This window comes from Micromys minutus, assembly GCF_963924665.1.
Source record: "Micromys minutus genome assembly, contig: SCAFFOLD_516, whole genome shotgun sequence".
NCBI classification, from domain to species: Eukaryota; Metazoa; Chordata; class Mammalia; order Rodentia; family Muridae; genus Micromys; species Micromys minutus.
Genome location: NW_027667897.1, coordinates 32,684 through 57,554, shown reverse-complemented (window position 1 = coordinate 57,554; position 24,871 = coordinate 32,684). Strand labels below are relative to the sequence as shown.

At 46.6% G+C, this 24,871-nt stretch overlaps 1 protein-coding gene across 1 annotated transcript in view; it reads left to right on the top strand.

Moving 5' to 3' along the window:
* Positions 1–24,871, top strand: part of TRAM2 (translocation associated membrane protein 2) — a 71,265-nt gene that overhangs the window by 25,815 nt on the left and 20,579 nt on the right. Inside the window, exon 2 of the mRNA XM_080942581.1 lies at positions 15,430–15,493. Within this exon, the coding sequence (XP_080798707.1) occupies positions 15,430–15,493 (64 nt within the window). The remainder of the gene's footprint in view (positions 1–15,429; positions 15,494–24,871) is intronic.

The window sequence follows — 24,871 nt, the reverse complement described above, 5'->3', positions numbered from 1 at the left end:
GGGGAGATCTGGGTCGGGAAGCTTGATTAGGAGATCACTGGAATAGAGGTGGCCAATGGAACAAGAAAAGCAGGGGATTGGACCCCAGCCCAGAAGGCCATGTATGTACCAGAGGTTCCTAGGAGAATCCAAGAAGCAAAAAGATGAGAGAGAGTATTTTTAAGAGACAAGGACATCTGGCTTAGTAAGGGGGAGTGGTCAGAGGCTTAAGAGAACGGATGTTCTTTCTGCCTGCTTTCTCTTGCTAATGGAGATTATATGTTATATATATAATATATTAATATATAATAAGTATTATATATATATTTATTTATTTATTTTGAGGTTAAGGTACTTGCAGGTAGCCTTCCTAGCATGTATGTTCACATAGTGCCCACAAGGCTAAACAGTTTCAACCTCTCTCTTCTTTCTTTGCATCTGCAGGACAGTGACGGGTGGTGTGGCTGGCTGATCTTGCCCACTGGGCTACCCTCTCTAGATGCTTACCCTCTGGGCCCAAGAGAGCCGAAGTCTCCAAGGCTGGAAGCAAGTGTGGCGGCCTAGGACTGCTGGCTCTCGGCGCTCTCCCCTCTCACCCAGCCTCAGTTGGAGCTGCTGGTGGCCCGGGGCCCTGCTTGTCAGCACGTGGCTTGGGTTTCTGTGTTACAGGTCCCAAATTGGGATCGCAGGGGATAAAGTGTCCGTGTTGTGTGATCACGCTGAGCCTTCCCATGTGGCCAGCTGCAAACTCTTCAAAGGGCTGTGTGTGTTTCGTCTGGGAGATGCTGCAGGAGACGGAGACAAAGATGTCTGTTTTCAAAGAGCAAAAAATAGAAGAGGGCGACAGCCTTGGATTCTGGGTAGGGCGGAGTGCTTGGGCACATCGAGACCCTTTCCTCTTCTCTTCCTAGTCTGCACTTCTCTGGCTCCTTTGGCCAGCCCTTGTCTACCCCCACAGACCCTGCCTGTGTAAATACAGCCTCTGTCTCCCCCTCCTTCATTATGCATTCCTTTAATCTGACCCATCTTCAGGTCGCCAGCTGGCAGAGACAGCGGATTCCAAGCCCCAGCTGGTGCCAGAGTGTTTACATGGGCGGGAAGCTTGGCAGACAACGTGCCCCCAAGCTACTCAGCTGGAGGAAAAGGTAGAAAGACAATCCCAGCGGGTGTGGAGGCTCATGCCTATACTCCCAGCCAGGCCCAGGCAGAAGAGCTACTGAGAGCAAGGCCAGCCTGAGTTATATATACAGTGAGCTCCAGGCCAGCCTGAGTTATATATACAGTGAGCTCCCGGGCCAGCCTGAGCTATGGGTGAGATCCTGTTTCACCCCACCCCCAATGAGCAAAACAAAGTGAAAGACAGCCCTGAGTCAAGTGGGCTCTTGTTTACCCTCACTTTATGTCTCTCTGACACGATCAATAAGAGAAGCCTTTTGTGATAGCTGAATAGCTGGGATTCTGGGTAACCCCTCACCCCACTCTTGGCAATCCTTATATATAGCACCTGAGCACATGGAGGTCTTTGCCTCCTGGCTGTGGCAGATCAGATAGTTTTTACAAGACCTTATTCATTCGTATATAGCCAGTTCCTACTCATGATGGGTGTGGTCGTTCTAAAATAGTAATGAAAGCTATGTGGCTGAGTGCTGAGCTGGAGCTGGCATTTGCTGCTCCTGCAGCCTGAGTTCAGCTCTCTGCATCCTACATCTCCAAGCCCCGGAGGCGTCCAGGAGACTACCCGATGAACAGTCTGAGAGGCCAGATCCAGGGAGTTCTGTTCTGGGACACCGTGGCAGGCGCTGGTTATCAGCATTCAGCATTTGGGTGGCTGTTTGACTCTCATTGTACAGGCATGTGTGTCAGGAAGACATTTGTCCCATATTAGTGCCACCTTGCCCGTGGTGGTACTGACTTGGTTGGTTACTCTCATGCGGTGGTTGTATGGTGTTTCAGTTTAGAAGCATGGCTGTATTGGTAGGGTTCTATCTGGAAACCAGGGGTAACTGAGGAGTTGGTTTTGAAAGCACAGTTGACTAAGGCATTGACCGAGTCTAGAAACAGATAAGGAATGGGAAAGTGAGCAATTGAAGAATCCTATAAAAACATGGTGGGGGTGGCAGATAGCTGTTACAGAGCGAAGATGGGAGGGATCTGGAGGTACCTGTGATGGTGGAAGAAGACTGACTGAAGCCAACAAATGGATACCGCGGTGGTTTCAATAAGAATGCCCCCGCCATAGGCTCATGTCATTGACTGTCTCGGCACCATGGTGCGGCACCGTTTGGGAAGGATTAGGAGGTGTGGCTTTGTTGGAAGAAGAAGAAGTTGGAAGAGGTGGTGGGATTTGAGCTGTTAAAAGCCCATGTCATGTCTGTCTTACTCTTTGGATCAGAATGTACTCTCAGTTACTTATCCAGCACGATGTCTGCCAGTGTGCTGCCTTGCTCCCCGACATGAAAATAATGGACTAAACCTCTAAAACCGTAAGCAAGCCCCCAGGTAAATGCTTTCTTTTATGAGAGTTGCCATGGTTGTTGTGTCTCTTTCCAGCAGTAGAACAGTGACTAAATACAGAGACTCTGCCCATGGCCTTTAGTCATCTGTACATCCGACCTTATCCCGACAAAGCTCAGCTCTGAGTTCAGGGTTGGGGAGCACTACAATTCTTCTTTGCCTCCTCTGAGAACGTTAACATCATCTGCAAGGGAGGTAGCCGAGGTTCATGAAACTACTCCCCAACAGCAAGCTCTTGGGAGAGACCTTTTCCTGATTGTAACAAGCGAAGTCGTATCACACATCTGTTTGAAGCTGCTTATTGCCTTGATTTTTGCTGAAACAGACGCACTCTTGCTTCTTAAAGTGGCAGCACATTAAATGCCTCTACTTCCATCTCCTGCAGCGAGTTCAGATAACACTTAAGTGCCACTTAAACCCCTTTCCTTCTCTGGTGTCTGCTTTGGGACCTGCAAGAGCTTCCAGGGAAGCCTGCATGAGGCTCTGATCATGGAGACAGGTACCAGTACCTTTCAAGACCAACAAACAAACAGATCTGTTTGATTGTTTATTTATTGAGGTGGGGTCTCACTGTTTAACCCCATCTACTGTGAAACTCACTTTGTAGACCACGCTGGCCTCCAATTAACAGAGATCCTTGTCTCTCCACTTCCCCAGTGCTGAGGTGAAAGGCACACACCACTGTGCATGGCCAGGGAAACCACTTTCTTGACACGACTGACCCATTAGACAAGCAGTTCAACTGCTGGAGCGTGTAGGAAGCATCTGAAACGTTTTCTGACGTAGCCTCTTCCACCTCGAGGGAAGCAGTCATCTTTCTCCGTGAGTTATCCTGGGCAGAAAGACTGGAGTATACAGAGTGCAGGGGTGGATGGTGTCCTTCACTTGAACCATGAGATAAACTGGCTCCATCTTGGGGCCTGGAAGCCAGCTATCTTAGCTTACTGCTTTGTATTTCTCTTTCCTATTCAGTCTCCTTTCTGTTTCTTTTTCCCTCCTCTGATGTGTGTGTGTGTGTGTGTGTGTGTGTGTGTGTGTGTGTGAGTGTGTACACACTCACATGTGTGCTCATGAATGTGCATGCATGTAGCATGTGTGCAGGCCAGAGAACCACTTAGGGGATCATTCTTCCTCAGATATCACTCACCCTGTATTTTTGAGACCTCCTCACCATTGTAGCATCAGGACAGTAGCAGAGGGAAGGTACTATGCCTTAGGTAAATGCCTAAGGACTGTGATGCTGTGTTCACACCCCCCCCCCCTCCCGCACTAAGCCAGTGGGTTCAGGACAAATGGGGCATCTGAGGACTGAAGTTGGCCTACACTATGGACACCAGATCCACCTTCTACAGAACTCCCGTGCTTTCTCAGCCCTGTAATGATGCTGTCTTAATTATCCTCTTCCCTCTCCCCACCCAAGGCTCCATTCTCCTGACTCAGCTTATCCCTCCCACAGTCTTCTGGGGGAATCTCTAAGTCCCCTCCAAGTCCACAGGACTACCAAAGAGTTTCTGCCCCTCCTTCATAACAGATATTGAGAGTTGGACGATGAGTGGGCACAGTCTGCTTTTGAGAAAGGGACAGAGTTCCCTCCCCGTCCTGGCTTACCCCATCCTCACCAACTTTAAAGCAGACTCTTTCTGCATCCCAATGTCCTTGAGTTATTAGGTGCTGGGCACAGACCTCAGGTAGCACGCGGGATTAAGTCTAGATACCCCACACAGGTTCCTATGTGGCATGCCTCAGGGCAAGTTTCTTAAGCTCTTTGAACCTCCTTTTTTTGTGTTCTGGGGGCATCTGTGGGGTCTAAAGGAAAGATTTCTGTGGGTGTTCAGTGCGACCTTGAACACAGTAAGAGGCAGTCACAATGTAGTTCTCGGTAGATCTGAAGAGAAAATGACCATCCCGTGTGTAACACAACGCCTGCCATCCACAGTCTTATTGAGATCCAGGAGTCCAGGCTAGACTTTCTCTCAGGCTTAGGAGGGTTGGGGCAGTGCTGGAATGCTTTGGTCTCAGCCGGGTTGCATCAAATGTTCAGAACAATGTGGTTTGCTTGACCATTTCCGTCTACAAGGGAGTTATACTCGGTGGGTAACACATCTCCTGATTTTGGCCTCAGGGCCGTTGAAGGAAGGGAATGATCATTGTTGTCTGAACCTCTCTAGTGCTGTGTCTTTCCCAGAGCATGTGTTCAACAAGTAGTCTGAGTGAAAGATTAATTTAACCTAAGTACACGCATGTGCGTTGACACGGTCTCACCCTACCACTAAGAGTAGCCCAGAACCGATTTGTAGCACCGGCTGCCTCAGTTGGCTCAGACTAGCTGGGATCCTCCTGCCTCCACATACAGACTGCTGAGTTTTGTTTGATTCTGCTTTGTCTTTTTAAAGATTAATTTTACTTAAGATGTCGTTTATCTCGAGACTAGAAACACGTTTAATGCTATGTGCAGATGAGTTTGTAGGGGTGGAATGTACCTTGACATCTAGGTTTGTGCGTGTATACAAGCATGTCTGTGTAAACACACACGCTCTAAGGCTCTCCTAGACATATCCAATTAGAAAACTGATCTGGCCACTGTTGGATGGAGGAGGTGGCCCTATCGGCTCACAGTTGGAGCCTATCTGTGTATCTGCTGGCTCTGATTCCAAACCAGTCAGTCTAGTTAAGAGCTTTTAAAGGCAGATGAACTGATAGGAGATTGTAGTTCTCCTGGGCCTGACACTCTCAGGCACCTTCGAAACTGTCCTTCTGGGAACTCATAGAGCAAGTGAGTTCTCATCCTCATGAGAAAGTGAAGTCAAGGCTGATGACAGTGACCATGGAGTGTGAGTTCGAAACAAAACATGAAATAAAAAAAAACAAAACAAATGAACCAAAGTTCTTCGTCCTTTCATCAGGGTAACAGGAAGGGGTACCTCAGGTTTTTGTCTGTGTCTGTGTCTCTTCTGTACCAGACCCAAGCAGCACTCCCGATCACTCTCTTACCTTAATTCCATATATCTTTGAGTCTTTCATGTCACTAAGTGCTGTCCCATGTCTGTTACCTGTGCCCCCTCTCTTCCTGATCAGGATAGATTCCAAGTTCCCACGCTTTCTTGCTTCAGTTTGGAATACAGTCATATGACTGACTAGGGGCTGGGAAGGATACCTGGCTTTCTGGACCACGCTCAAGGCTAGATCCATCAGCAGGGAGTGGGGGGTTGCACACTGAATACTCAGTAGGAATGCCTGATGCCCCCTTGTCACATTCAGAGGTGATCCATCCTTCCCCTTGGTCGTTTGGCTTTCCTGCTTGCTACTTGAAGTCACAGCCATGCTGGGTGGAGCACAGACGGCTGTAATGGGAAGGGTCCCAGCCTGCCTGAGAATAAGCACCAAGTCTGTGCAGCCATTGGTTTTATCATTCTTGTTGTTCCGTGGCTCTGAGGCTGGAACCCAGAGCCTTTGCACACACTAGAACTTAGCCATAGCCCTAGCCTTTTCCAGGGTCAGTTGAAATATCTTATTCAAATTGGATAGTGAAATTTCACAGTGAAATCTGTAACGATGCATGGCACTTGGAAAAGTTATCATTCCAACGTGGTGTTGAAACAGGGTCGCATTATACTTTAGGTTGGCCTGAAATTGTGACCAGGCTAGCCTTGAACTTGTAGCAACTCTCTGAACCTCTACCTACCAAGAACTGGGATTATAAATGTGAGTCACAAGGCTCCAGCTGAAATATAGGGTTCAACCTAAAATTGACATTTGCTGGGGCTTTGTACCTTGACTTTAGGGCTGCAGGGTGACTATGGCTTGTGGGTGCGGGTCATGTCTTCTTGAGGCCATGTCTCTGGTGTTAGAGATGTGTTTCCATTCATCATCTGGGGATCTTGTCTTCCATGTTGCTGTTTCCTTTCTTTATGTGGTGGTTTGAGTAAGAATGGACCCTATAGGCTTACATATTTGACTGCTTAGTCACCAGGAAATAGAACTGTTTGAAAGAATTAGGATTAGCAAGGGTGGTCTTGTTGGGGAAAGTGTGAACCACTGGGAGTAGAATTTGGGGTTTTCAAAAGCTCATACCAGGCTCTCTCTCTCTCTCTCTCTCTCTCTCTCTCTCTCTCTCTCTCTGTGTGTGTGTGTGTGTGTATCATACAGCATATGTGCTATCTGCAGCACCATACCTGCCATGCTCCCTGCCGTGATGGTAATAGACTAAACCTCTGACAGTGTAAGCCAGCCTTCAGTTAAATGTTCTTTAAGAGGTGCTTCCCTCATGGTGTCTCTTCACAGCATGAGAACAGGGGTGACTAAGATACTGCACCTTGAAGGTGATAATGAATGTCTGTTATTTGTAGACAGAGATGTCTGAGTGCTAGATGTTTCTCATTAACTTTCATGGCTTTTGCTTCAGGTGTGTGTGTGTGTGTGTGTGTGTGTGTGTGTGTGTGTGTGTGTGAATAATTACCCTTAAACTTCGCCTATAAGGTACCCTCATGAAGACAGTCCTGGATGGGTCTTTGCAAACTCAAGCAGAAAGAGTTCATGTCCACGCAGATGTTCTGATGCTTCTTTTGGTGCTGGATGCACTGTGGGACATAAGGTTGATGCAAAAGGCTCAGGAAGGCAGCACTCCCGGTCTGAGGTCTGTGTCTTCCAACTCTACACACCCATTGCTCATTCTCTCAGCAGCTCTTAACCATCTATGAAGGAGCCTCGTGCTTAGTATTTGAGAGACCCCTCTTATTTCAACGCTATAGAAGTAAACACCCTCTTGAGTAGACAGACCTGTGGGCCAGGAGCCCTTTGGCAAACCTCTGTCTTTAAAGACTATTTACATTACGGCTCACGGCAGTAACAAGATGACAGTTACGAAACAGCAATGAAAATAATTTTATGGTTGGGAGTCACCCGAACACGAGGAACTGTTTTGAAGGATGGTAGCTTTAGGTTGCTGCTCTAGGGGAATCCTAGGGCTTCCTGTGATAATGACCTTGGCCCGGCCAGGAAGCCAGTTTATTGTCCTTACCCTCCTCTGCCCCATAAGACGGGGTCCCTTAGTTCTGACTATGTGGACTCCAGGGTGGCATGCTGAGTGGGACGGTGCCCAGATGGCAAACAGTTCCTGAAAGCACCAGAAGCAGATCAGCAAGGACACAAGTGACTTCCTAGAAAGGTGTGAATAAGCTAATGAGAGCAAACACACCTGGGCCATCGGCCCCTGCTGTGCTGAGGCCATGGACCCTGAGAAGTGAATTGCCCTGAGAAATGCCAGGCAATGCCATTTGATGCTTAGGATGCTTCTAGGGTATCCAGTCATAACACTTGCCAGCAGTGGCTGGCAGCCTCACGCAGACCCATCTGAAATTCTAGTCACCCTCCTCCCTAGCCCTCTGTGCTCTGTCTTCCGAGCTGCTAAACATTTTAAAAACTGCAGTTAAAGTAACACCGATGTGCTGGTGATGTGACTCCTTTTTGTTATCAAGTCTAAAACTGTTACCTGATCTCGACTCTTAAAAAAAAATTCTCCTACAACCCCCAACTCTACTCCTCAAAGTTCCTGTCTATGTTTTAAATTCCCTGTAGAGATGATACTGCGTCTTACTTCGGACAAAATGTAAAATACTTGTTTTTGACAGATATGTATGTTTTGCTTAGATGCACACACAGCCAGTGCCCTAAACCCTGACATGTTTATGCATGTTTCAAAATGGTATTCTCAAAAAATTATTTTTACATGAGCAGTTTTTTGTTTTCATTTAATTCTTAGTTCCCACAAGGAATGTTTTGTAGATATGTTATAATATCAAAACAGGGGGGTGTAGGTTTAGGGAGAAAGAACAGTGAAGACCATTTGGCCAGTTGTGGTAGCATACGCCATTAATCCCAGGACTCTGGAGGCAGAGGCAGATGGATCTCTCTGAGTTCAAGGACAGCCTGGTCTACATAGCAAGTTCCAAGTTGTCTAAGGGTTGTGTATTGAGCTCCTGTCTCAACAAGAAGAGAATACGAAAGAAAAACATCCTAAATGTCTACTTAGGGCTCCTGGACGCCCCCCACCCACCCAAGGAGGTACATGTGTGCGTGTGTGCTTAAGCACGAGTGTACATGTGTGTGCATGTGTGCATGTGTGTGCGTGTGGCTGTCTGTGCCTCGAGAGGCCAGAAAAGAGCAGCAGATGTCCTGGAGCTAGAGTTACAGGGACTTGTGAAGTGGGAACTGAACTCTGGTCTTCTGAAAGAGCAACAAACTTTCTTAACCCTTGCTGCAACTCTTTAGACCCCAGATCCCTAACTTTTATTTCAGAGATTATAATATAATGACATCATTTCCCCTCCCTTGCTTTTCTCCTTCCAAACCCTCCTTATTCTCATGCAGATTTATGGCCTCTTTCTCCATTGATTTTCATATGTAAGCATGTAGAAGCATGTAACTTGCATACAAAAGCGTGTGCACTTTTAGGGAAGGATTGCTCTTCTTGAAAATGTCACGGGACTGCATAAAAAACCCACAACTCTCTGCAGATGACGTGTTGTGTAAGTAAAGATGTGGAGAAAGCAGTCCCTCGGCTACCTCACACTTCATAGCACGTGACACGGCAGGTGTAAGACAGCAAGTTTGGGCTGTCCAGACATTCTATTAAAAGCCCTTCTTAGAAGATGTTAAAAGAACTGGAGAGGTGGCTCGGTGGTTAAGAGCTCCCCTGCTCTTGCGGAGGACCCAGATTTGGATCCCAATACCCATATGGTATCTTATAACCATGTGTAACTCCAGTTCCAGAGGGTCTGGTGTCCTTTTCTGACCTCCGCAAGGCAACAGTCATGCACATGGTATACATACGTGTAGGTAAAACACTCAGATAAAATAGAAAAAAATGTAAAGCACGCTAAAAGCTCTTCATGAAGCCGGTCTGATGGCATCTCCCCATAATGTCAGCATTCTAGAGGCCAAGGCAGGAGGATGATAAGCTAAGGCCCTGAGGCCAGCCTGGGCTACATAGCAGGCTTCTAAAAGCAAACATCTCTCCTGTGCTCCGGTATAAATTCCCTTTTATCCTTGTATTGTTTAGACTGACGGAGATAATCAGAGTAGTCTGCTGCTGTAGCCATTACAACAGCACCGTTTCCATGACTGGTAATGACTCTCCTGTCCAGCGTCATGTGGCATCTGTCTGTTTGGCTTTGCCCTTGTTCTTGAATCAAGGAGGCCATTCAGACAAGGAACCAGAATCTTCAGATGTTGCTAAGGAGCCACACAAAAAAAAGTACTGTCAGAACTGTGCCCCCCACCTGGGTCTCAAGCACTCACGTCTTAATGGTCATCCAGAAGAGAGGTTTGCAGAAAGTCCCTGTGGAAAGCGTCTCGGCAGTCTGTCTTCTGCTGGTGGAGAATGTCAGGCCCACGGACACTGTTGTGCATGCTGTAGTCTCATCGGGTCCTTCTCAAGAAGCTAGAGGCTGGGACACTCACTCAGGAAAAGAAAGCTGAAAAGGTTAAAAAAAAAAAAAAAACAACAAATCTTTTCCTTGCCAGTTGAGTGTAACTTTCCAGTATTTTCCTGTCTGACTGAGGTTTTCTTATTTACCACCTTAGCAGAAAGATGTGAAACCAATTTTAGGAAGGCTTGCCTGGATATTTGGTTTCCTGTGATCAGGGCCAAGCATGGGGAGGAGGCAAATTCCCCAGCCTCAGCAGGATGGCCCCCTCAATTTAGACAGGTAATATCAATTAATGAGTGTCTGAGCTTTCAGGTGGGGGACCTGTAACACTCAGTTTTTATTCTCCTCTGGTAGGACACCACTGGCTTGTAGCCTTTCTGCACCATGACTTCCTCCTGCCCAAGCCTCGAATAGCATACCCGTGTAGCCCCTTCCAAGAGCCATTATGCTGATGTGGGGAGCAAGTCAAAACTAGCTGAAGGAAGGCATCTAATCCCTGCTGGGGAACCATGTGGTCCCTTTCATCTTCTTTGCTTCTGTCTTCGGTGACTGCCACCAACTTCCAGGGAACGGGACTGTGCATTTGGAAGCCCTGGTGTGCCAGTGCCTGGGGCTGGCAAAGGACTTTACTCTTCTTGCCTGTGGGGCAGGGATGACACCCAGACATCCATTGTCACAGCCAGAGAAGCAGCACTGCTGTAACTTGAAGGTAGACCCTTAAGTAAGGCCACGGTTGAGCCTAAAAGATCAAGTGTGTTCAAGAACGATAGCTGGGCAGAGTTCTTTATGGATGCCCGTTTCAGCTACCTCAGTGGGCCCGGTCATTTCCATGCTTGTGTGGAACAGTGCCATTGAAGAAACTGCACTTGATCATTTATAGAAAGCCTGAGAACCATGCCTGGCACCAAGCAAGCACTCAGTAGCATCGTCTGCCCCTGTTGTCATTACTGGACAAAGGAGTCCACTGAGATGACATGCTTTACCCAAGGACACACTGGTCCACGGCACACTTAGGTCTGGACTCCACGTCCAGCCTGCTTCACGGAAGCAGCGATTTCTCAGGCATTTCTTTGTGTCAGTGCGACCAAGGGCTCAGGTCCATGTGCCTGCGCTCCTGTCCATGGCATGTGGAATGGTTTGGGGTGTGTTATGACTGTGTGAGCACACGCAACATCTCTGCCTTTGTTTCACATCACTCTCCCTTGCTGTGTGTGTGTGTGTGTGTGTGTGTGTGTGTGAGAGAGAGAGAGAGAGAGAGAGAGAGAGAGAGAGAGAGCCTGCACCTCCTGTGCAGTTTAGCGCTTTCCCTTTGTGTGAGTATATTAACACACTGTCACGTTTAACCTTTCACCCACCGAGCCTGGCATTTAATATGCTGTTAAACTCAATATTGTTTCCTATAAGCAGCCTTAGAGGGACGAGAAGTAACCGGAGTGACAGTTTTAATAGGCCCCCGTTTCTCAGCCCCTGTGCTACGGGAACCCAGCATTTCACAGAGGGGCTTGTCAGTTGTTTGGTCCTTGACCTCAGGTCAGGTGAGAGCAATGGAATGAAGGTTTGGGGCGCCGAAGGGCCTTGGAAAGCACACAGAGTGGTTTTTATGAGCGACAAGTAGGGTCTCTTCTTTGTGGCGAATGCTGCTACTGCTTTGTTATCCCTCGGCTCCCCTTCCCTCCATTTCCTCTCCCCTGTGCCCCCTTTCTTCAGTGCATGGGGTGAGTGTAGGCGCTGATCTTATTTTGTTCCTTTAGATGATTGGGGACGAGCTTAGATGACACATAGGACTTCTTGGGATGCACCTCTGATGATCAGCCTCATTCCCTGTTCTTCCTCTCTAGGCGTTTGACACATGATCTCCTTGGTTTGGGTTTTCTAATTCTTGACAGCTTCTGTTATTCTGTGTTGTATGCCTGCTGAAGCTGCTTCAGAACACACTTGTAAAACCCCAAGTTGATGATTGCCCGTGTTTGCTCATACTCACTGGGTAATAGAAAACCAGTATGCCTCTCTGTGCCTGGAGCTTAACGCGTTTTCCTATGAGGCAAGGGAACTGGCATCTAGGATACTGTCACATGGGAGTACGCATGGTAGAGAATCTGTTCCTACTGCCACAATCCAGAGGGCAGGTATGGAAAAATACCAGAATCTAGACTTTGCTTCAACTCTGCTTTCGTGGACTTCTGTTCAGAAAACATGTGTTAGACATTCGTGTGTGGTTACCGAAGACTGCAGCTGCTTACAGGGTGAGGTCATCAGATGAGTATTTCTGAGATACCTATAGCATGGGCGGTACTGGGGTGGACACGCTGAGAGAAAACAGTTGTACAGAGATAGAACTGTGAGCAGGTGACAGGGTGACAAGCTGAGGTATGTGTCCACAGGATGAGCATTTGTTACCCAGACAGCTATGTCCTTCTGTCATTGGAGGCTGTGCAGAGAAGGTCATCTAGGAAAGTAGGTTTTGATTCTTCTAGAACTGATATTTGGTGGTGTCAATCTCTACCTTGGTAGGGCTGATTAAAAAAAAAAAATCTCAAGGCACAGTGAGACATCAGCAGGTATAAACATTTGCTGCATGTGCCCAGTGACCCACATCTGGTCCTTGAAGCCTATAGTGTAAAATCTGGATTTGGTGGCTCATGTCTGTAATCGGGGAAGATAGAAGGGGAGATGTGAGAGCCATCTTTTAGTGAGCATGTGCAGTAGCAGCAGAAACAAGACACACACACACACACACACACACTCACACACACACAAACAAACTTTTGCCCCAATAGAACGGACATTCAAGTTTGTCCCGATACCTATTCCTATCACTGAGTGTACGTTTCATCTTTGTGAGTCTGCTTCCTTTACTAGAACTTACTTGGAACCTCCACTTTCATACTTGGCTCTTGTGGTCACTCATAGTTCACAGGTGCAAAGCCCTGAGCACCAGCCACGCCCACCTTTCTGTTTCATCTCTCATACTATAAACAAATCATACTTTGTAGTCTATTTAGGGCCACAGTTTTGCATTTTGTGGTGATCTCGGTCTTTACGATGACCCCTAAGTATTCTGCTGAAGTGCTATCCATATTTCTAATCTTAAAGAGGTAGCATGCCTTAGGGAGAAGCCATGCCTTCAGCTGCCTCATTTGGACATGAGCTACAGTAGTCCTGTTGACCGTGAGTTTAGTGTTAATGAACTAACAGAATGTATTAACAAAGGTGCCTTTTAGAAACACTCGTAAAGCAAGGTTGCATGTTGATCTCTTGGTGAAATGTGACTGGTTTGCAGCATCCCAACTCTGTATTTCTCTTGGGTGCCGTGTTTTAGTGTTTGAAAAGTTCCGGAGAACCATCATGAATGAAAATCGACTGTGTACTCAGGGCTAGAGCCAAACTGTATGTCACTCACATACTGAATTCCTGCTTCCTGGGCTTTATTTATCTGTCTTGTCTTGTTTGTTTTAAGTGTGAGGGCTCTGAGACTTGGCTGCCTGTTAGAGTGCTCTGGGAGCTGAACTGAAGGCTGATGAGCCACTCAACAGTAAGGGTCTCGTTTAGTTGCCTGGGGGGGGGTATGGTCTAGATATAAAAAAATTTCAAGTTTTTTCAGGGACTCTGTCGAAGGCATGGTTGAACAGCGGTACTCCACACATAGAATTACAATGCTTCTGAGAAACGGATGCTGCCCAACTTCAAGGGGTCTCAGCCTCCAGGGGCTCGCCTCACTGAAGGAACAGGGTGCTTGAGGCATTGACCAGCACCTGCTCCAACTCAACTCAAACAATAACAAGCCAGGAAAGGGTGGCCTCAGAGTTTTCGTCCCAAGGAAAAGACCTTTGGTAACAGAGGACATTTCCGACTAGAGACTGGGAACTTGTAGTTCAAGGAAGTGAGCTGCATTTCATTCTTTGCCTTGATCACCTGAGCACTTCCCTCTTCTGGGTTGGCTGTTCGAGAGGGTGTGCAGTGAGAACTGAGAAGGTGGTGTCCCTACCTTCACCTAGGGGATGAGGGGCTGCTGTGTAGAAATAGCACACCATGAGTGCAGCTCCGATGGGCGCAGGCTGCTCATTGGAGTGTCAGCATGACGGAGAAGTTATAGTGAGTGTGGTGGAAGAAGGATCTATGGGCAGTCTTTAGACTGAAGCCAAGCACATCATTGGAAGGAAAATGCATGCATTTGTGCTAGAACGGGGTCAGGAATGCAGAGCAGGGTCTTAAGGACCAAAGGAATCAGTTTCAGGGATGGAGAGTGGAGAAGGGGGCCTTCTCATACCTGACATTTGTTCTTTCCTTACAAACTAGGCATAGATACATGAAGACTGTGTACAGAGCTGCCTATAAGTAAATGATATCTCGCTGCAGAGGAATGCCAAGATGTTTTGTCTTTTAAAGGATCGGGTTGAATCTGTAGGATAGGCTAAGGGCAGTCACCGTCCAGAGAAGGTGCCCTTCACTTGTTTGCATACTGGCGTGGCCATGGCCTGCTCTCCCCCGCCCCACTCTCTGCATACAACCTTCCGAGCTCTGTTTGGAAGATTGTCCATAACCCCCTGGCTGAGGAGGTGTCTTCAGAGCCTCTAAGGAAGTGACGTTCTTCACCTGACCTTGTTCGTGCCTTACTGAGCACTTCTTGGTCCTAGCTGGACATCTCTGGAATTTGAAACAATGCTACTAGAGAGATTGGTGCCATGCCAGTCAATAATACACAGCTGAGGCCCTGCACAGATCCATGAATCTATAGACAAGAGATTTGGGTCAGGGTGTGAACTGACTTCCCTGTGATTACATAGCAGAGTCAGCGGTCGAACACAGACAATTTGTCATCTCACCTCTGCTTGAAACTGTCTCAGAGCTGATTTGACTATTAGTAACCAGATGGGGACCACAGTCATCTAAAGATAGCAAGCTCTCTCTCTCTCTCTCTCTCTCTCTCTCTCTCTCTCTCTCTCTCTCTCTCTCTCACACACACACACACACACACACACACACACACACACACACACACACACGACCAAACGAATTTCGGGATTTGCGAGGCCTCATTTCCTATTTGATAGAAGGGAGATGTGAAATTAACAGCTAGAATCCAGTTTCCAAAGCTTGAGTTAAAAACATCAGGGCCGCTGTCCAGTGTGCAGGTGACTGAAATGCCCAGGAAGTCTGGCTTCGGAACTTTTAAGCTGTGATCTTCCACAGAGCTGGGTGCCCAGAACTGAGTCAGTACATAAACGAGTGAACACATCGCTCTGCCTGTCAATAAAACTTGCTTCATTCTGTCTGCAGTGAACACAAGTGGAGCCATCCTTTGGGGCCCAGGGCTGCTTTTCTCTACAGCTTAGGAACTGGGAGGGGTTGGCTCAAAACTGGTGTTAACTCTGGGGCAGGTAAAACCCCTGCATCCTGGACTGAGAGCACCCGCGCGTAAAGGGATGGGCCCCAGGTAGGGAACAGCCTGGCTTCTTCTTTTTGATGTGGCCATGAAAGTAAACAGGAACCTTTGTCCTTTGTTTTCCAGGTCACAGCCAAGACTGCCTTCCTATTTATTTTACCCCAGTATAACATTAGTGTGCCTACAGCAGGTAAGAACAAAACCGCTCTCTCTCCCCTGCTCCTGTTAACCCTCAAGGACTGGGGAAGACTTCTCTTTTGCTCTATGCCTGTGACCTTTCCGATACTCTGTCCCTTGGGCTCCAGCGTGCTCCCCCAAGGCAGGTGGCTGGGCGGTTCCGGCCCTCAGTTCTCCACTGTAGAACCGGAAGAAAAGTACCGTACTATGAGGTGAGCCCCTTCCTCCAAAGTAGGTGGTGTTGATTTCTGTCGGGAATGAAAGCTAAGCCCATGACCAATGATCAAGAGCTTAGCTCTTTGTTAAAGTTTTCCGTGAGGACAGTGGGTTAGATGGTGTTGTACTTCCATGTAGGGTGGAAACATGGCAGGAAAGGGAGCTTTGTACTTTGACTAGGTTGAAGTTAGGAGTAAACTGAGTCTTCACCCAGGGCCATCTCACGATGGCCGTAATTGTTGCATTACAAGCTGGCCTGCATCTAGTATCTCCAAGAACCTGCAGAAAATCTCACTGGCAATGTTCCAAGTACCATGTGGTCTTCACTGGCAGCTTCTAGTCCACTTATGGGGCCTGCAGCTCAAGGAGTAGCAGGGCCAGTAGGAGCTGAACAGGGAGAGAGTGAGCCCATTCTAACTCGATAGCTGCTGCTCCCTTCTGACAAGTCACCATTGCAGAGGTTGCTGCAAAGCCAGAGTGTCTGTACAGCTGCTTTTATCATCACTGTGACCAAATACCTAAGAGAAACAACCTCAAGGACGAAAGGTATTTTTGGGCTCCCGATTTCAGGGGGCTCTTAATGTGGACGCTTCGGCCTGTGTACTTAAGCCATAATGGCGGCAGAAGCACGTGGCAGAGGAGAGCTGTTGGGTAAATAGAGGAAGGGGGCCAGAACAGGGTACCTGCCTTCAAGGGTGCATACCTGGGAATCTACTTCTAGGTAAGCCCCTGCTGTCTTCGCCATTTCCCAGTGATCTCATCGCGTTACGTTGGTATGAAAGGATTGATCATTTGATTAGGCCAGAGTCCTCGTGGTCTGACGCTAGGACAGATGCTGCAGAGCTGTGATGTGCCTAATCTCCAGGCTTCTCTCAGTCTACTCAAGCAGATAACCAGGCCAATGCAACACAGTAGCTGAAGCAGTTACCTCTTGAGATAAGTTTTATCCCAAAAGCATCAGAAGACATTTCTTCTTCCATATAAACACACCACCGTTTAAATGTTGGCAGCTCCTTTGGTGACTGCCACGCAGGACAGTCAACAAAAAGAAGTCAATACAGCTGCTGGCCAGGTCCAGCTTTGGGTCATATTTCTGCAGCCTTGGGTTTCTGAGGTCTCAAGCCTTGGAAGGAGGCATCACTGGGTTCCAGCTGTCGAATACCAGGATAAAGGATGAAGGGGGTTTGCTTGCCAAGTCTTGTTCTCCTCTCATCATTGGGGAGTAGAGAAGTTGAATGATCTTCACTTTTATGTGAGGGTCTTTTATCTGGCTCTACCTCAAGCATTTGGGGGTGGGTGGAGGTAAGTGTATGACTCTGTGGCCCAGGGAGTTATAACCATGAGTTTTGCCTGACCACATTCCTACAGCAAATATAACCAGACACTGAGGGAATCCTTGCTTCTGGGTATATACTATAGTTCCTTTTTTGGAGAACCAAACTGAGAGATTGTGGTAAGAGAGAAAGAACATTCCTGGCTGTGGGAAGAGATGTTTGAGAGCATCAATCAGCTTGGGAAGCCAGGAAATGGTTTGGCCAGACACATGTGTTGCAGTAACACTGTATTGCCCGTGGGCAGTGCATGTGGTCCAGGATTAAAGTCAGGTTTCTCTACCTCCTCCCATCTGTCCGCTGTGAAAGTGCGTAGAATCTTTTGTATTTACAAGTGAGCGATTTAAATTATTTCCATTTTAAAATGTGGTAAAATAGCTGGGCATAGTGGCGTCTCTGTGGTAGCTGGGCATTTTCTATTGTATCTAGCCAGACCTTATCCAGTCTTACGTGCTTATATGATTGTATTAAGTGCAGTCACACTGTGCTACTTTCCAAATCAAGAAGTCTTTATGTTGCAGAACTGAACTTTTAGTCATTATATAATAACTTCCTACAGCAACCACCATTCTCTTTTCTCTATGAATTTGTTGCAATAGTTACCTCAGAAGTGTGTGTGTGTGTGTGTGTGTGTGTGTGTGTGTGTGTATGTGTGTGTATGTGTGTATGTATTATGTATGGTGTATATGTATTTGTATATATATGGATGTTTGTGTATGTATGTGTGTGTATATGTGTTATGCATGTGTGTATGCATGTATAGATACATGCATGCGTGTGTGTGTGTGTGTGTGTGTGTGTGTGTGTGTGTGTTTAGATTTTTTTCGATAGGGTCTCACGCAATATTAAGCCAGGCTAGCCTTGAACTTGAAGCAGTCCTCTGGCTCAGCTTTCCAAGTGCTGTAAGTACAGGTGAGTTCAGCACTCTCAGTTTTAGAATCATATTAATTAATCTTTGGGTCCAGGTTTACAATTTAAATACACATTTTACCCCCAAAATACATTTATATGAACATTGCTAACTCTTTGAGAAAGTATACACAGTATATTCAAGGCGATAACAATTCCATGTGGTAACACCACTCAGCAAAAATTGTAGTTAAAATATTTTTAGAGGGCTGGAGTGATGGCTTAGTAGGTCCTTGGTTCAATTCCCAGCTACCAAATGGTGGCTCACAACCATCTATAATGGAATCTGTTGCCTTCTTCTGGTGTGTCTGAAGACAGTGACAATGTACTCACATACATTAAATAAATCTTTAATAAATATTTTTAGAAACTGATTCATAACCTGCAAAAGTTTTTGGGATTAGAATGTGGCGGATCTTTTCCATGTGATAATAATTGAGCTAGTGATCCCCCCTTCCTTCCTCCCTTCCATTCCCTCCTCTCCCCTGTTCTTTTTCTTTCTTCCACTAGAAGAGGCCTTTTACTGACTCGAGCTCAGTTGGGAGTGTTTTATTTTTCTTCTTTCTTTTTCCCTGAAAGTCATGCATTAGTTTAGTCAATCTATCAACCCCACTGAACTCTAAGATAACATCTTTTCTCAGGGTGACAGGATCTAAAATGAAGGAAACATGGCTTCATGATTAAATCACACAGTTGCTACCCACATGTGGACTCATTGCCTCCCCCCGTGTCTTTCTCTTCATTAAAAAGTTATTATTTAATGTATATGGGTGTTCCGCCTGAATGTGTGCCTGTGTACCATGTCTATGCCGTGTCCTCAGAAGCGAGACAGCACTGGCTCCCCTGAAAGAGGAGTTTCAGACAGTTGTGAGCTACCACGTGGGTGCTGAGCATCCAGCCTGGGTCCACAGGAATAGTCACCGATGCTTGAGCCACCTCTCCAGCCCCAATTATTATTCTTTAAAATTATCTTGTGATGGGTTTCATTGGCATTGTCATACATTTGGGTCATTGTACTTTGTTTTTGTTCATCCTCTCTCCCCAACTCCATGTGGTCCTTTCTTGGTCCCCTTTCTTCTCACCACGGACTCCTGTTTCTTTCCTGGAACAGGTGTTCCATTACTTTCTTCCTTCTTTTCACTTCTGTAACCTCCATACATGCACATGTGCACACATACATACATACACACACCTACACACACAACCATCTACATACATACACACACACCTACATACATATTCACACACAAACACACACACACACACACACACACACACACACACACACACTCATATAAATTTAAATATAGATTCCTCGAAGGAGACAAAGTACATAGTATTTGTCTTTTCAAACCTAGCTTGTTTTTTAGTTAACATAATCTCCAGTTCTGTCCATTTTATTGTTCCTGGTTTGATTTTGTTTTATGGCCAAATAAAATTCCACATTTACTTTATTCACTCATCTGGTGTTGGGCGTGTAGGTCGGTTCTGTTTCTTAGCTATGTCGAATAGCGCAGGAGTGTAACATGGATGTGCCAGCGTCTGTGTGGGATGCTGACAGAGAGGCCCTTTGGGTCTATCCCTCCACAATGGCTGTCTGGCCTCCACAACATTTCCTGTATCCTTTCCAGCATTTGTTGTTGTTTTTTTTCTTCATGATAGCCACTCTGGCTGGAGTGAGATGGGCTCTCAGAACAGTTTCCCTTTGAATGTCTTGACGGTCAAGATGTTGAACCTTTTTTCCTTTTATGATTCTTTGAGAGCTGTCTGTTTAGTCCATGAGCTCACTTCTGGTTGGATGGTTGGGGTGGGGTTGGATGTTTAGTTTTTGCATTTCTTCATTAATCCTAGCTATTAATCCTTTGTCTAACGCATAGTTGGCAAAGACCATCTCCCACTCAGGATTAATTGAGAAAGGGGTTCGTTGTGTAGCCCTGACTGATCTGGAAGCCACTAGACACAGTAAGCCTTGACCTTGTCATTCTCCTGCCTCTAGCTCTCAGGTGTTGAGTTACAGGCCAGTACCAACACAGCTGGCTTTTAAAGTTGTTTCTGTCAGATATTGCCAAAGCAACACAAGAGCGATAAAACTGAGCATGCGCGCGCCTAGGGCATCCTTTTAACTCCTTTTTGGAGAAATCTGGATAGCGAGCAATGCCTTAACCATCTATCTCACAGCCGGGATGAGAAATCCAGACTGTGTTCCAGGCTAGGCCCCTGTCAGAGCTGCTGGGCATAAAGAATTTCCCGTTGAATCTTGGGCGTGTGGTGCATTCATTAGTTTAATCAGTTAATTGCTCACTCTAGACAAATATTTCCGAGTCTCCTGTACGCTGGTTCTAGTTATAAAACAGTTGAAGGGAAAGATATAGACTAAATAGCTAGATAATGGTAATTGCAATAGGGTGAAGGAAACACACAGAGCTTTGAGGTGAAACACACACACACACCTGGGTAGCAAATCCTTCCAAAATCCTGCCTTTATAGTGAAGTTGGATAACTTGCAGCTGTGAACAGAGACGACAGGACAGCCCTAGCTAAGGGATCAGCATGTGTAGATGGAGAAATTCTCACTTGAGAAACACATGCCTGGGCTGTACTTTTGGGTTAGTGCTGACCGAGAGCCCAGAGCAGCGGGGTTGGCCTCTTCTAGAATGCAACTATTGAATTCTGCTCTGGAAAGTTGCTCTATGCCTGTGTGCCCTGGATGAAGGTCCACTGGAGTGCCTGCAAGACGAGGGGTTTCAGTTACTTTAGAAAGGGAAGATAAGGTATCATTCCGTTGTCTGTCATGGAAATCTTACCAGTTGGGGCTATTCGAAATAAGAGGAGCAAGAAGCACAAGGGACAATGGACTGAGAACAGCTGTTGAATTTTTTTCTGAGTGCCTGTGGTGACCAATTCAGTATGGTATTGACAGTTTACCTGGCCCTCAGGAAAGCAAAGGGCTTAGGGGACAAAACCATTTTACAGTGACAGGTTTGATAAGAGTTGCAGTGTCTAAATCCCTCCTCTTAAATCTCCTTGGGGGCTCGATGCCAACCTCTGCCTTCTAAAAAATCCTTCTTTATAATGTGCATCTCGCGTCCAGGCCATATAGAGTGTTAGCCTTGAGCTCAAGGCACCGCTTCTAACCTCAGCCTTCCTCAGCCTCTCATGCACCTGAACTTCTCTCGCATCTATCTCTGCCCTAAGCCTTACGTCCCTAGGTCATCCTGGCTGAGGTTTTAAGGAACTCAGTGCATCTGAGATGTTGACTCTTTCTTCACTGGTCTTCTCCACTGCTCTTGTCTCCAGCTTCAGGACCACTCCACGGTCTCCTCCTGAGTAACCTAGTGACCTCATCATCAGCCATTTATTTTCTCTCAGTTTGGAGTCTTGCCATCTGAGATCCACAGGACTCAGGGCCTGAGATCTATTCCCGGCTTCTTTCCGCATCAGCTTCATATGCTGTTCCCTCCGTGTGCATGCGTGTTAGTCTCTTTTGAATTTCTGTAGTCTACCATGGCATCATCTTAATGGACTATATCAGTAAATGAGGGTCCTCATTTTCAAATGAGCGTCCTAGGGAGGTAGTCTATCAAAGTATGAATTCTAGAACAGACACCAGTTACCCCAGACCACATTCCAGCAGCCAGGTAGACTACTTGCAAATTGATGGTTTCGTTGCACTGTGATGAACCAGTGAGGTTCCTAGGGAGGTGACTACAACAGTGATGGGATAGGCTGCAGTGCCTGTCACACTGGCATCCCGAAAGCTGGCCTTACAGTTGCCCATGATAAAAATAAAGAAGTCTCTCCACTTTTAAAACAATTTCCAGCTCTTCTTACTACCTCAGCTTGGCATCCTGTCTGGGTTGCCAGATATTGCAAACAAAAAAGACCAGGTCTATTTGAATTTCACAAAACACATTTTTCATATATATATAGTAATTCATGGGACACAAATACATCAATTATAGGAAATTATTCACTAGTGACTTTGTTTTGTGGTAAATTAGGTCTTGTTAGGTAGGCTTGGCTGGCCTGGTGTTTGATCACTCTGTAGTCCAGGCTGCCTCAAACTCACCAGATTCCTCTCACTCCAACCTTCCAGGTACTGAGATTATAGACATGTGCCATCACACCCAGCAAAAATCAATCACTGTTTATATGAAATTAAGACTTAACTCCATGACCTGGTTGCTGTATTAGGGTTTCATTGCTGTGAAGAGGCACCATGACCAAAGCAGCTCTTAGAAAGGACAACAGTTACTTGGGGCTGGCTTACAGTTTCAGAGATTTAGTCCATTATCATCATGGAGGTAAGCATGGCAGCAAGCAAGCAGACATGGTGCTGGAGGAGCTGAGAGTTCTACATCATGATCTGAAGGCAGTCAGGAGGACAGTGTCTTTCTCGGGAAGCCTGGAGGAGACTGCTCTACACTTGGTGCGACTTAAGCACTAGGAGCTCAAGCAAAGCCCACTGAAGCAGAAACACACTTCCTCCAACAAGACCACACCCACTCCAAGAAGGCCACACCTCCTAGTCCTTCCTAGGGACTAAGCATTCAAATATATGTGCCTATGGGAGGTCGTTCTCACTCAAACCCCTGCACTGTAAACACTATTGTTGGCTGGGGTGGAGAGGTGGGGAGTATGACTGAGTGGATCTGGGTTTCAGCTGGATCTGGGGCTCCCCAGAAGTCATGAACACATTTGTGGTACAGTGCATGTGCACTTGACACAAGCTGAAGCCATCTGAGAGGATGGAGCATCAATCGAGAAATCGCTTTAATAAAACTGGGCCGTAGGCAAGCTTTTAGGGAGGGCATTTCCTTAATTAGTGATTAATGTGGGAGGGCCCAGATCACAAAGGTGCTGCCACCCTTGGACTGGTGGTTCTGAGTGCTGTGGGAAAGCAGGCTGAGCGAGTCATGAAAAGCAAACTAGTACACAGCACCCCTCTATGGCCTCTGGATCAGCTCCTACTTCCAGGTCCCTGCTTTGTTTGAGTTCCTGAGTTTCTTTGATAACGAACAATGATGTAGAAGCATAAACAAAATAAACCCTTTCCTCCCCAGGGCGCATTTGGCCATGGGTTCCGTCCTGGCAATAGAAACCCTAACAGTGAAAGTATAAAGGGAGTCCTGCTAGCTTTGAGGGTCCTGGGCCCACCGGCTACTCTACACGGAGAACAAAAAGGCTGGTTTGGAGGGATCTGTTCCAGAGGAGGCAGTGGTTAAAGTGATAGATCAATCTTTTCGCCCTGTCCATTTCTATTGGTTTGATCATTCGTATCTACCGACCTGTGCTCTGCAGCCAGAAGAGGTGGCAAGCCTGGGAAAGTGGCCTCCAGTGTGGCTTGGCCATTGTTTTCTAGCCCCTTCTGGGAAGAGACACGCTGCCCATGAAAACACCCTCAGATAGATGGTCTTAAAAGGCTGCATCGAGTGTCTGAGTGACTCTTGTCTCCCCTGAGGACATGAGAACTGTGTCCTGCCTGTGTCACACACTTAAAAGATGGGCGTCACGTATCAGATTGGGCCCCTGATGTAAGATGAGCTCAGGGAGAACAAAAAGGGGAAAGACAGGTGGGCAGCAGTGGGCCCTGGAGATGGAAGCTACATATGGTGAGCAAACTCCATCCTGGTGACCCTTGCAGCTGTGGGAGACTAAGGCCATGCTCGTCCTTTTACAAGGAGGGAAACTGAGCCCACAAAGTTGATTGATGTTCTCAAGGATGACCAGGAAGGGCAGAGAGAGGCTAGGCTACCTGCACCTCAGACAGAACTAGGACCCAGAAAGCTATAAAGAGGCTACATTTGTCATGTGAAGATGCCAACTAGGGAAACACGGAGCTAGCTGGCCTTGTCCTTACCTTGTGCTAAATGGCTTCCAAGACCACTTTTGGTTCAGGGTCCTTCTGTATGAAGAGAAAACTAAAGCAGGTCCCCCACTGTGTCAGCCATGATAAGCCTCCTCCCAGGAATTATGGTCAAGTCTAGACTTGATTTTCATCTCAGTAACTAAAATTTAACAATCAGCACAACTGTTCACAAGATGGCGTGAGTCATAAGCTTCAGAAAGGGAATGTGTCCATGTAAGTCTGGACGTGTCATCTTCCAGAAGAGACTTGATTCCATCCAATTCCCTGTCCACAGTCCAGGGAGTCTATCTGTGCCAGCAGCTGTCAGTCTCCCTAACAGTGACCCTTTAATACAGTTCCTCATGTTATGGTGACTCCCAACCATAAAATTTGTTGCTACGTCATAATTTTGCGACTTTTACGAATCATAATGTAAATATCTGATCCCTGTGAGGGGGTCGAGGCAGGTTGAGAATTGCTGGATGGTCTGAGCTATTCAGTGTAGCATCTCTGCGGGCTTAACTTAGCCAGAACTTCTGAGCTACCAGGGTGTCTCTCAGTTTGACCCTTGAGATCCATGGGAACAGGGCTTTCCTGTGTCCTTCCTCACCGTACCCCCTCTGACCCAGACCTCCTAACAGATCAGGTTAGATTTAACTTTGTTTCTGTGATCTTTATCTCGTGGTCTCTGGATCAGAACCCTCTTATCTTTTCTTGAGAGTTCTTTTTTTTCTCTCCTAGTTACCTGTATTTACAAAAATAATTCTTTTGTCCTTAGTTCAACAGGTTTAATGAAATTGTTATTTTCACATAAGTTAAAGCCCTGGTTTAACTTTTTAAATTTAAAAATGTAAAGAAAAACTCTACTTTTTAAAAAAAATTGTCATGTTGCGGCTGTTTCACGTGGCTCTGGAGAAATGATGTTTCTCCCGACTCTTGGTGACTTTTTCTCTGAAGTCCACATGACCCCCACCTGTGAGTGTGGGGTGACAGCCATCTGCATGGTGTGCCGTGTTCGGGTGTGTCATAAGAAGCCAGAAACTGAATGCATAGGGATCAGAAGTATGTGCCTGACACGTAGGAATCG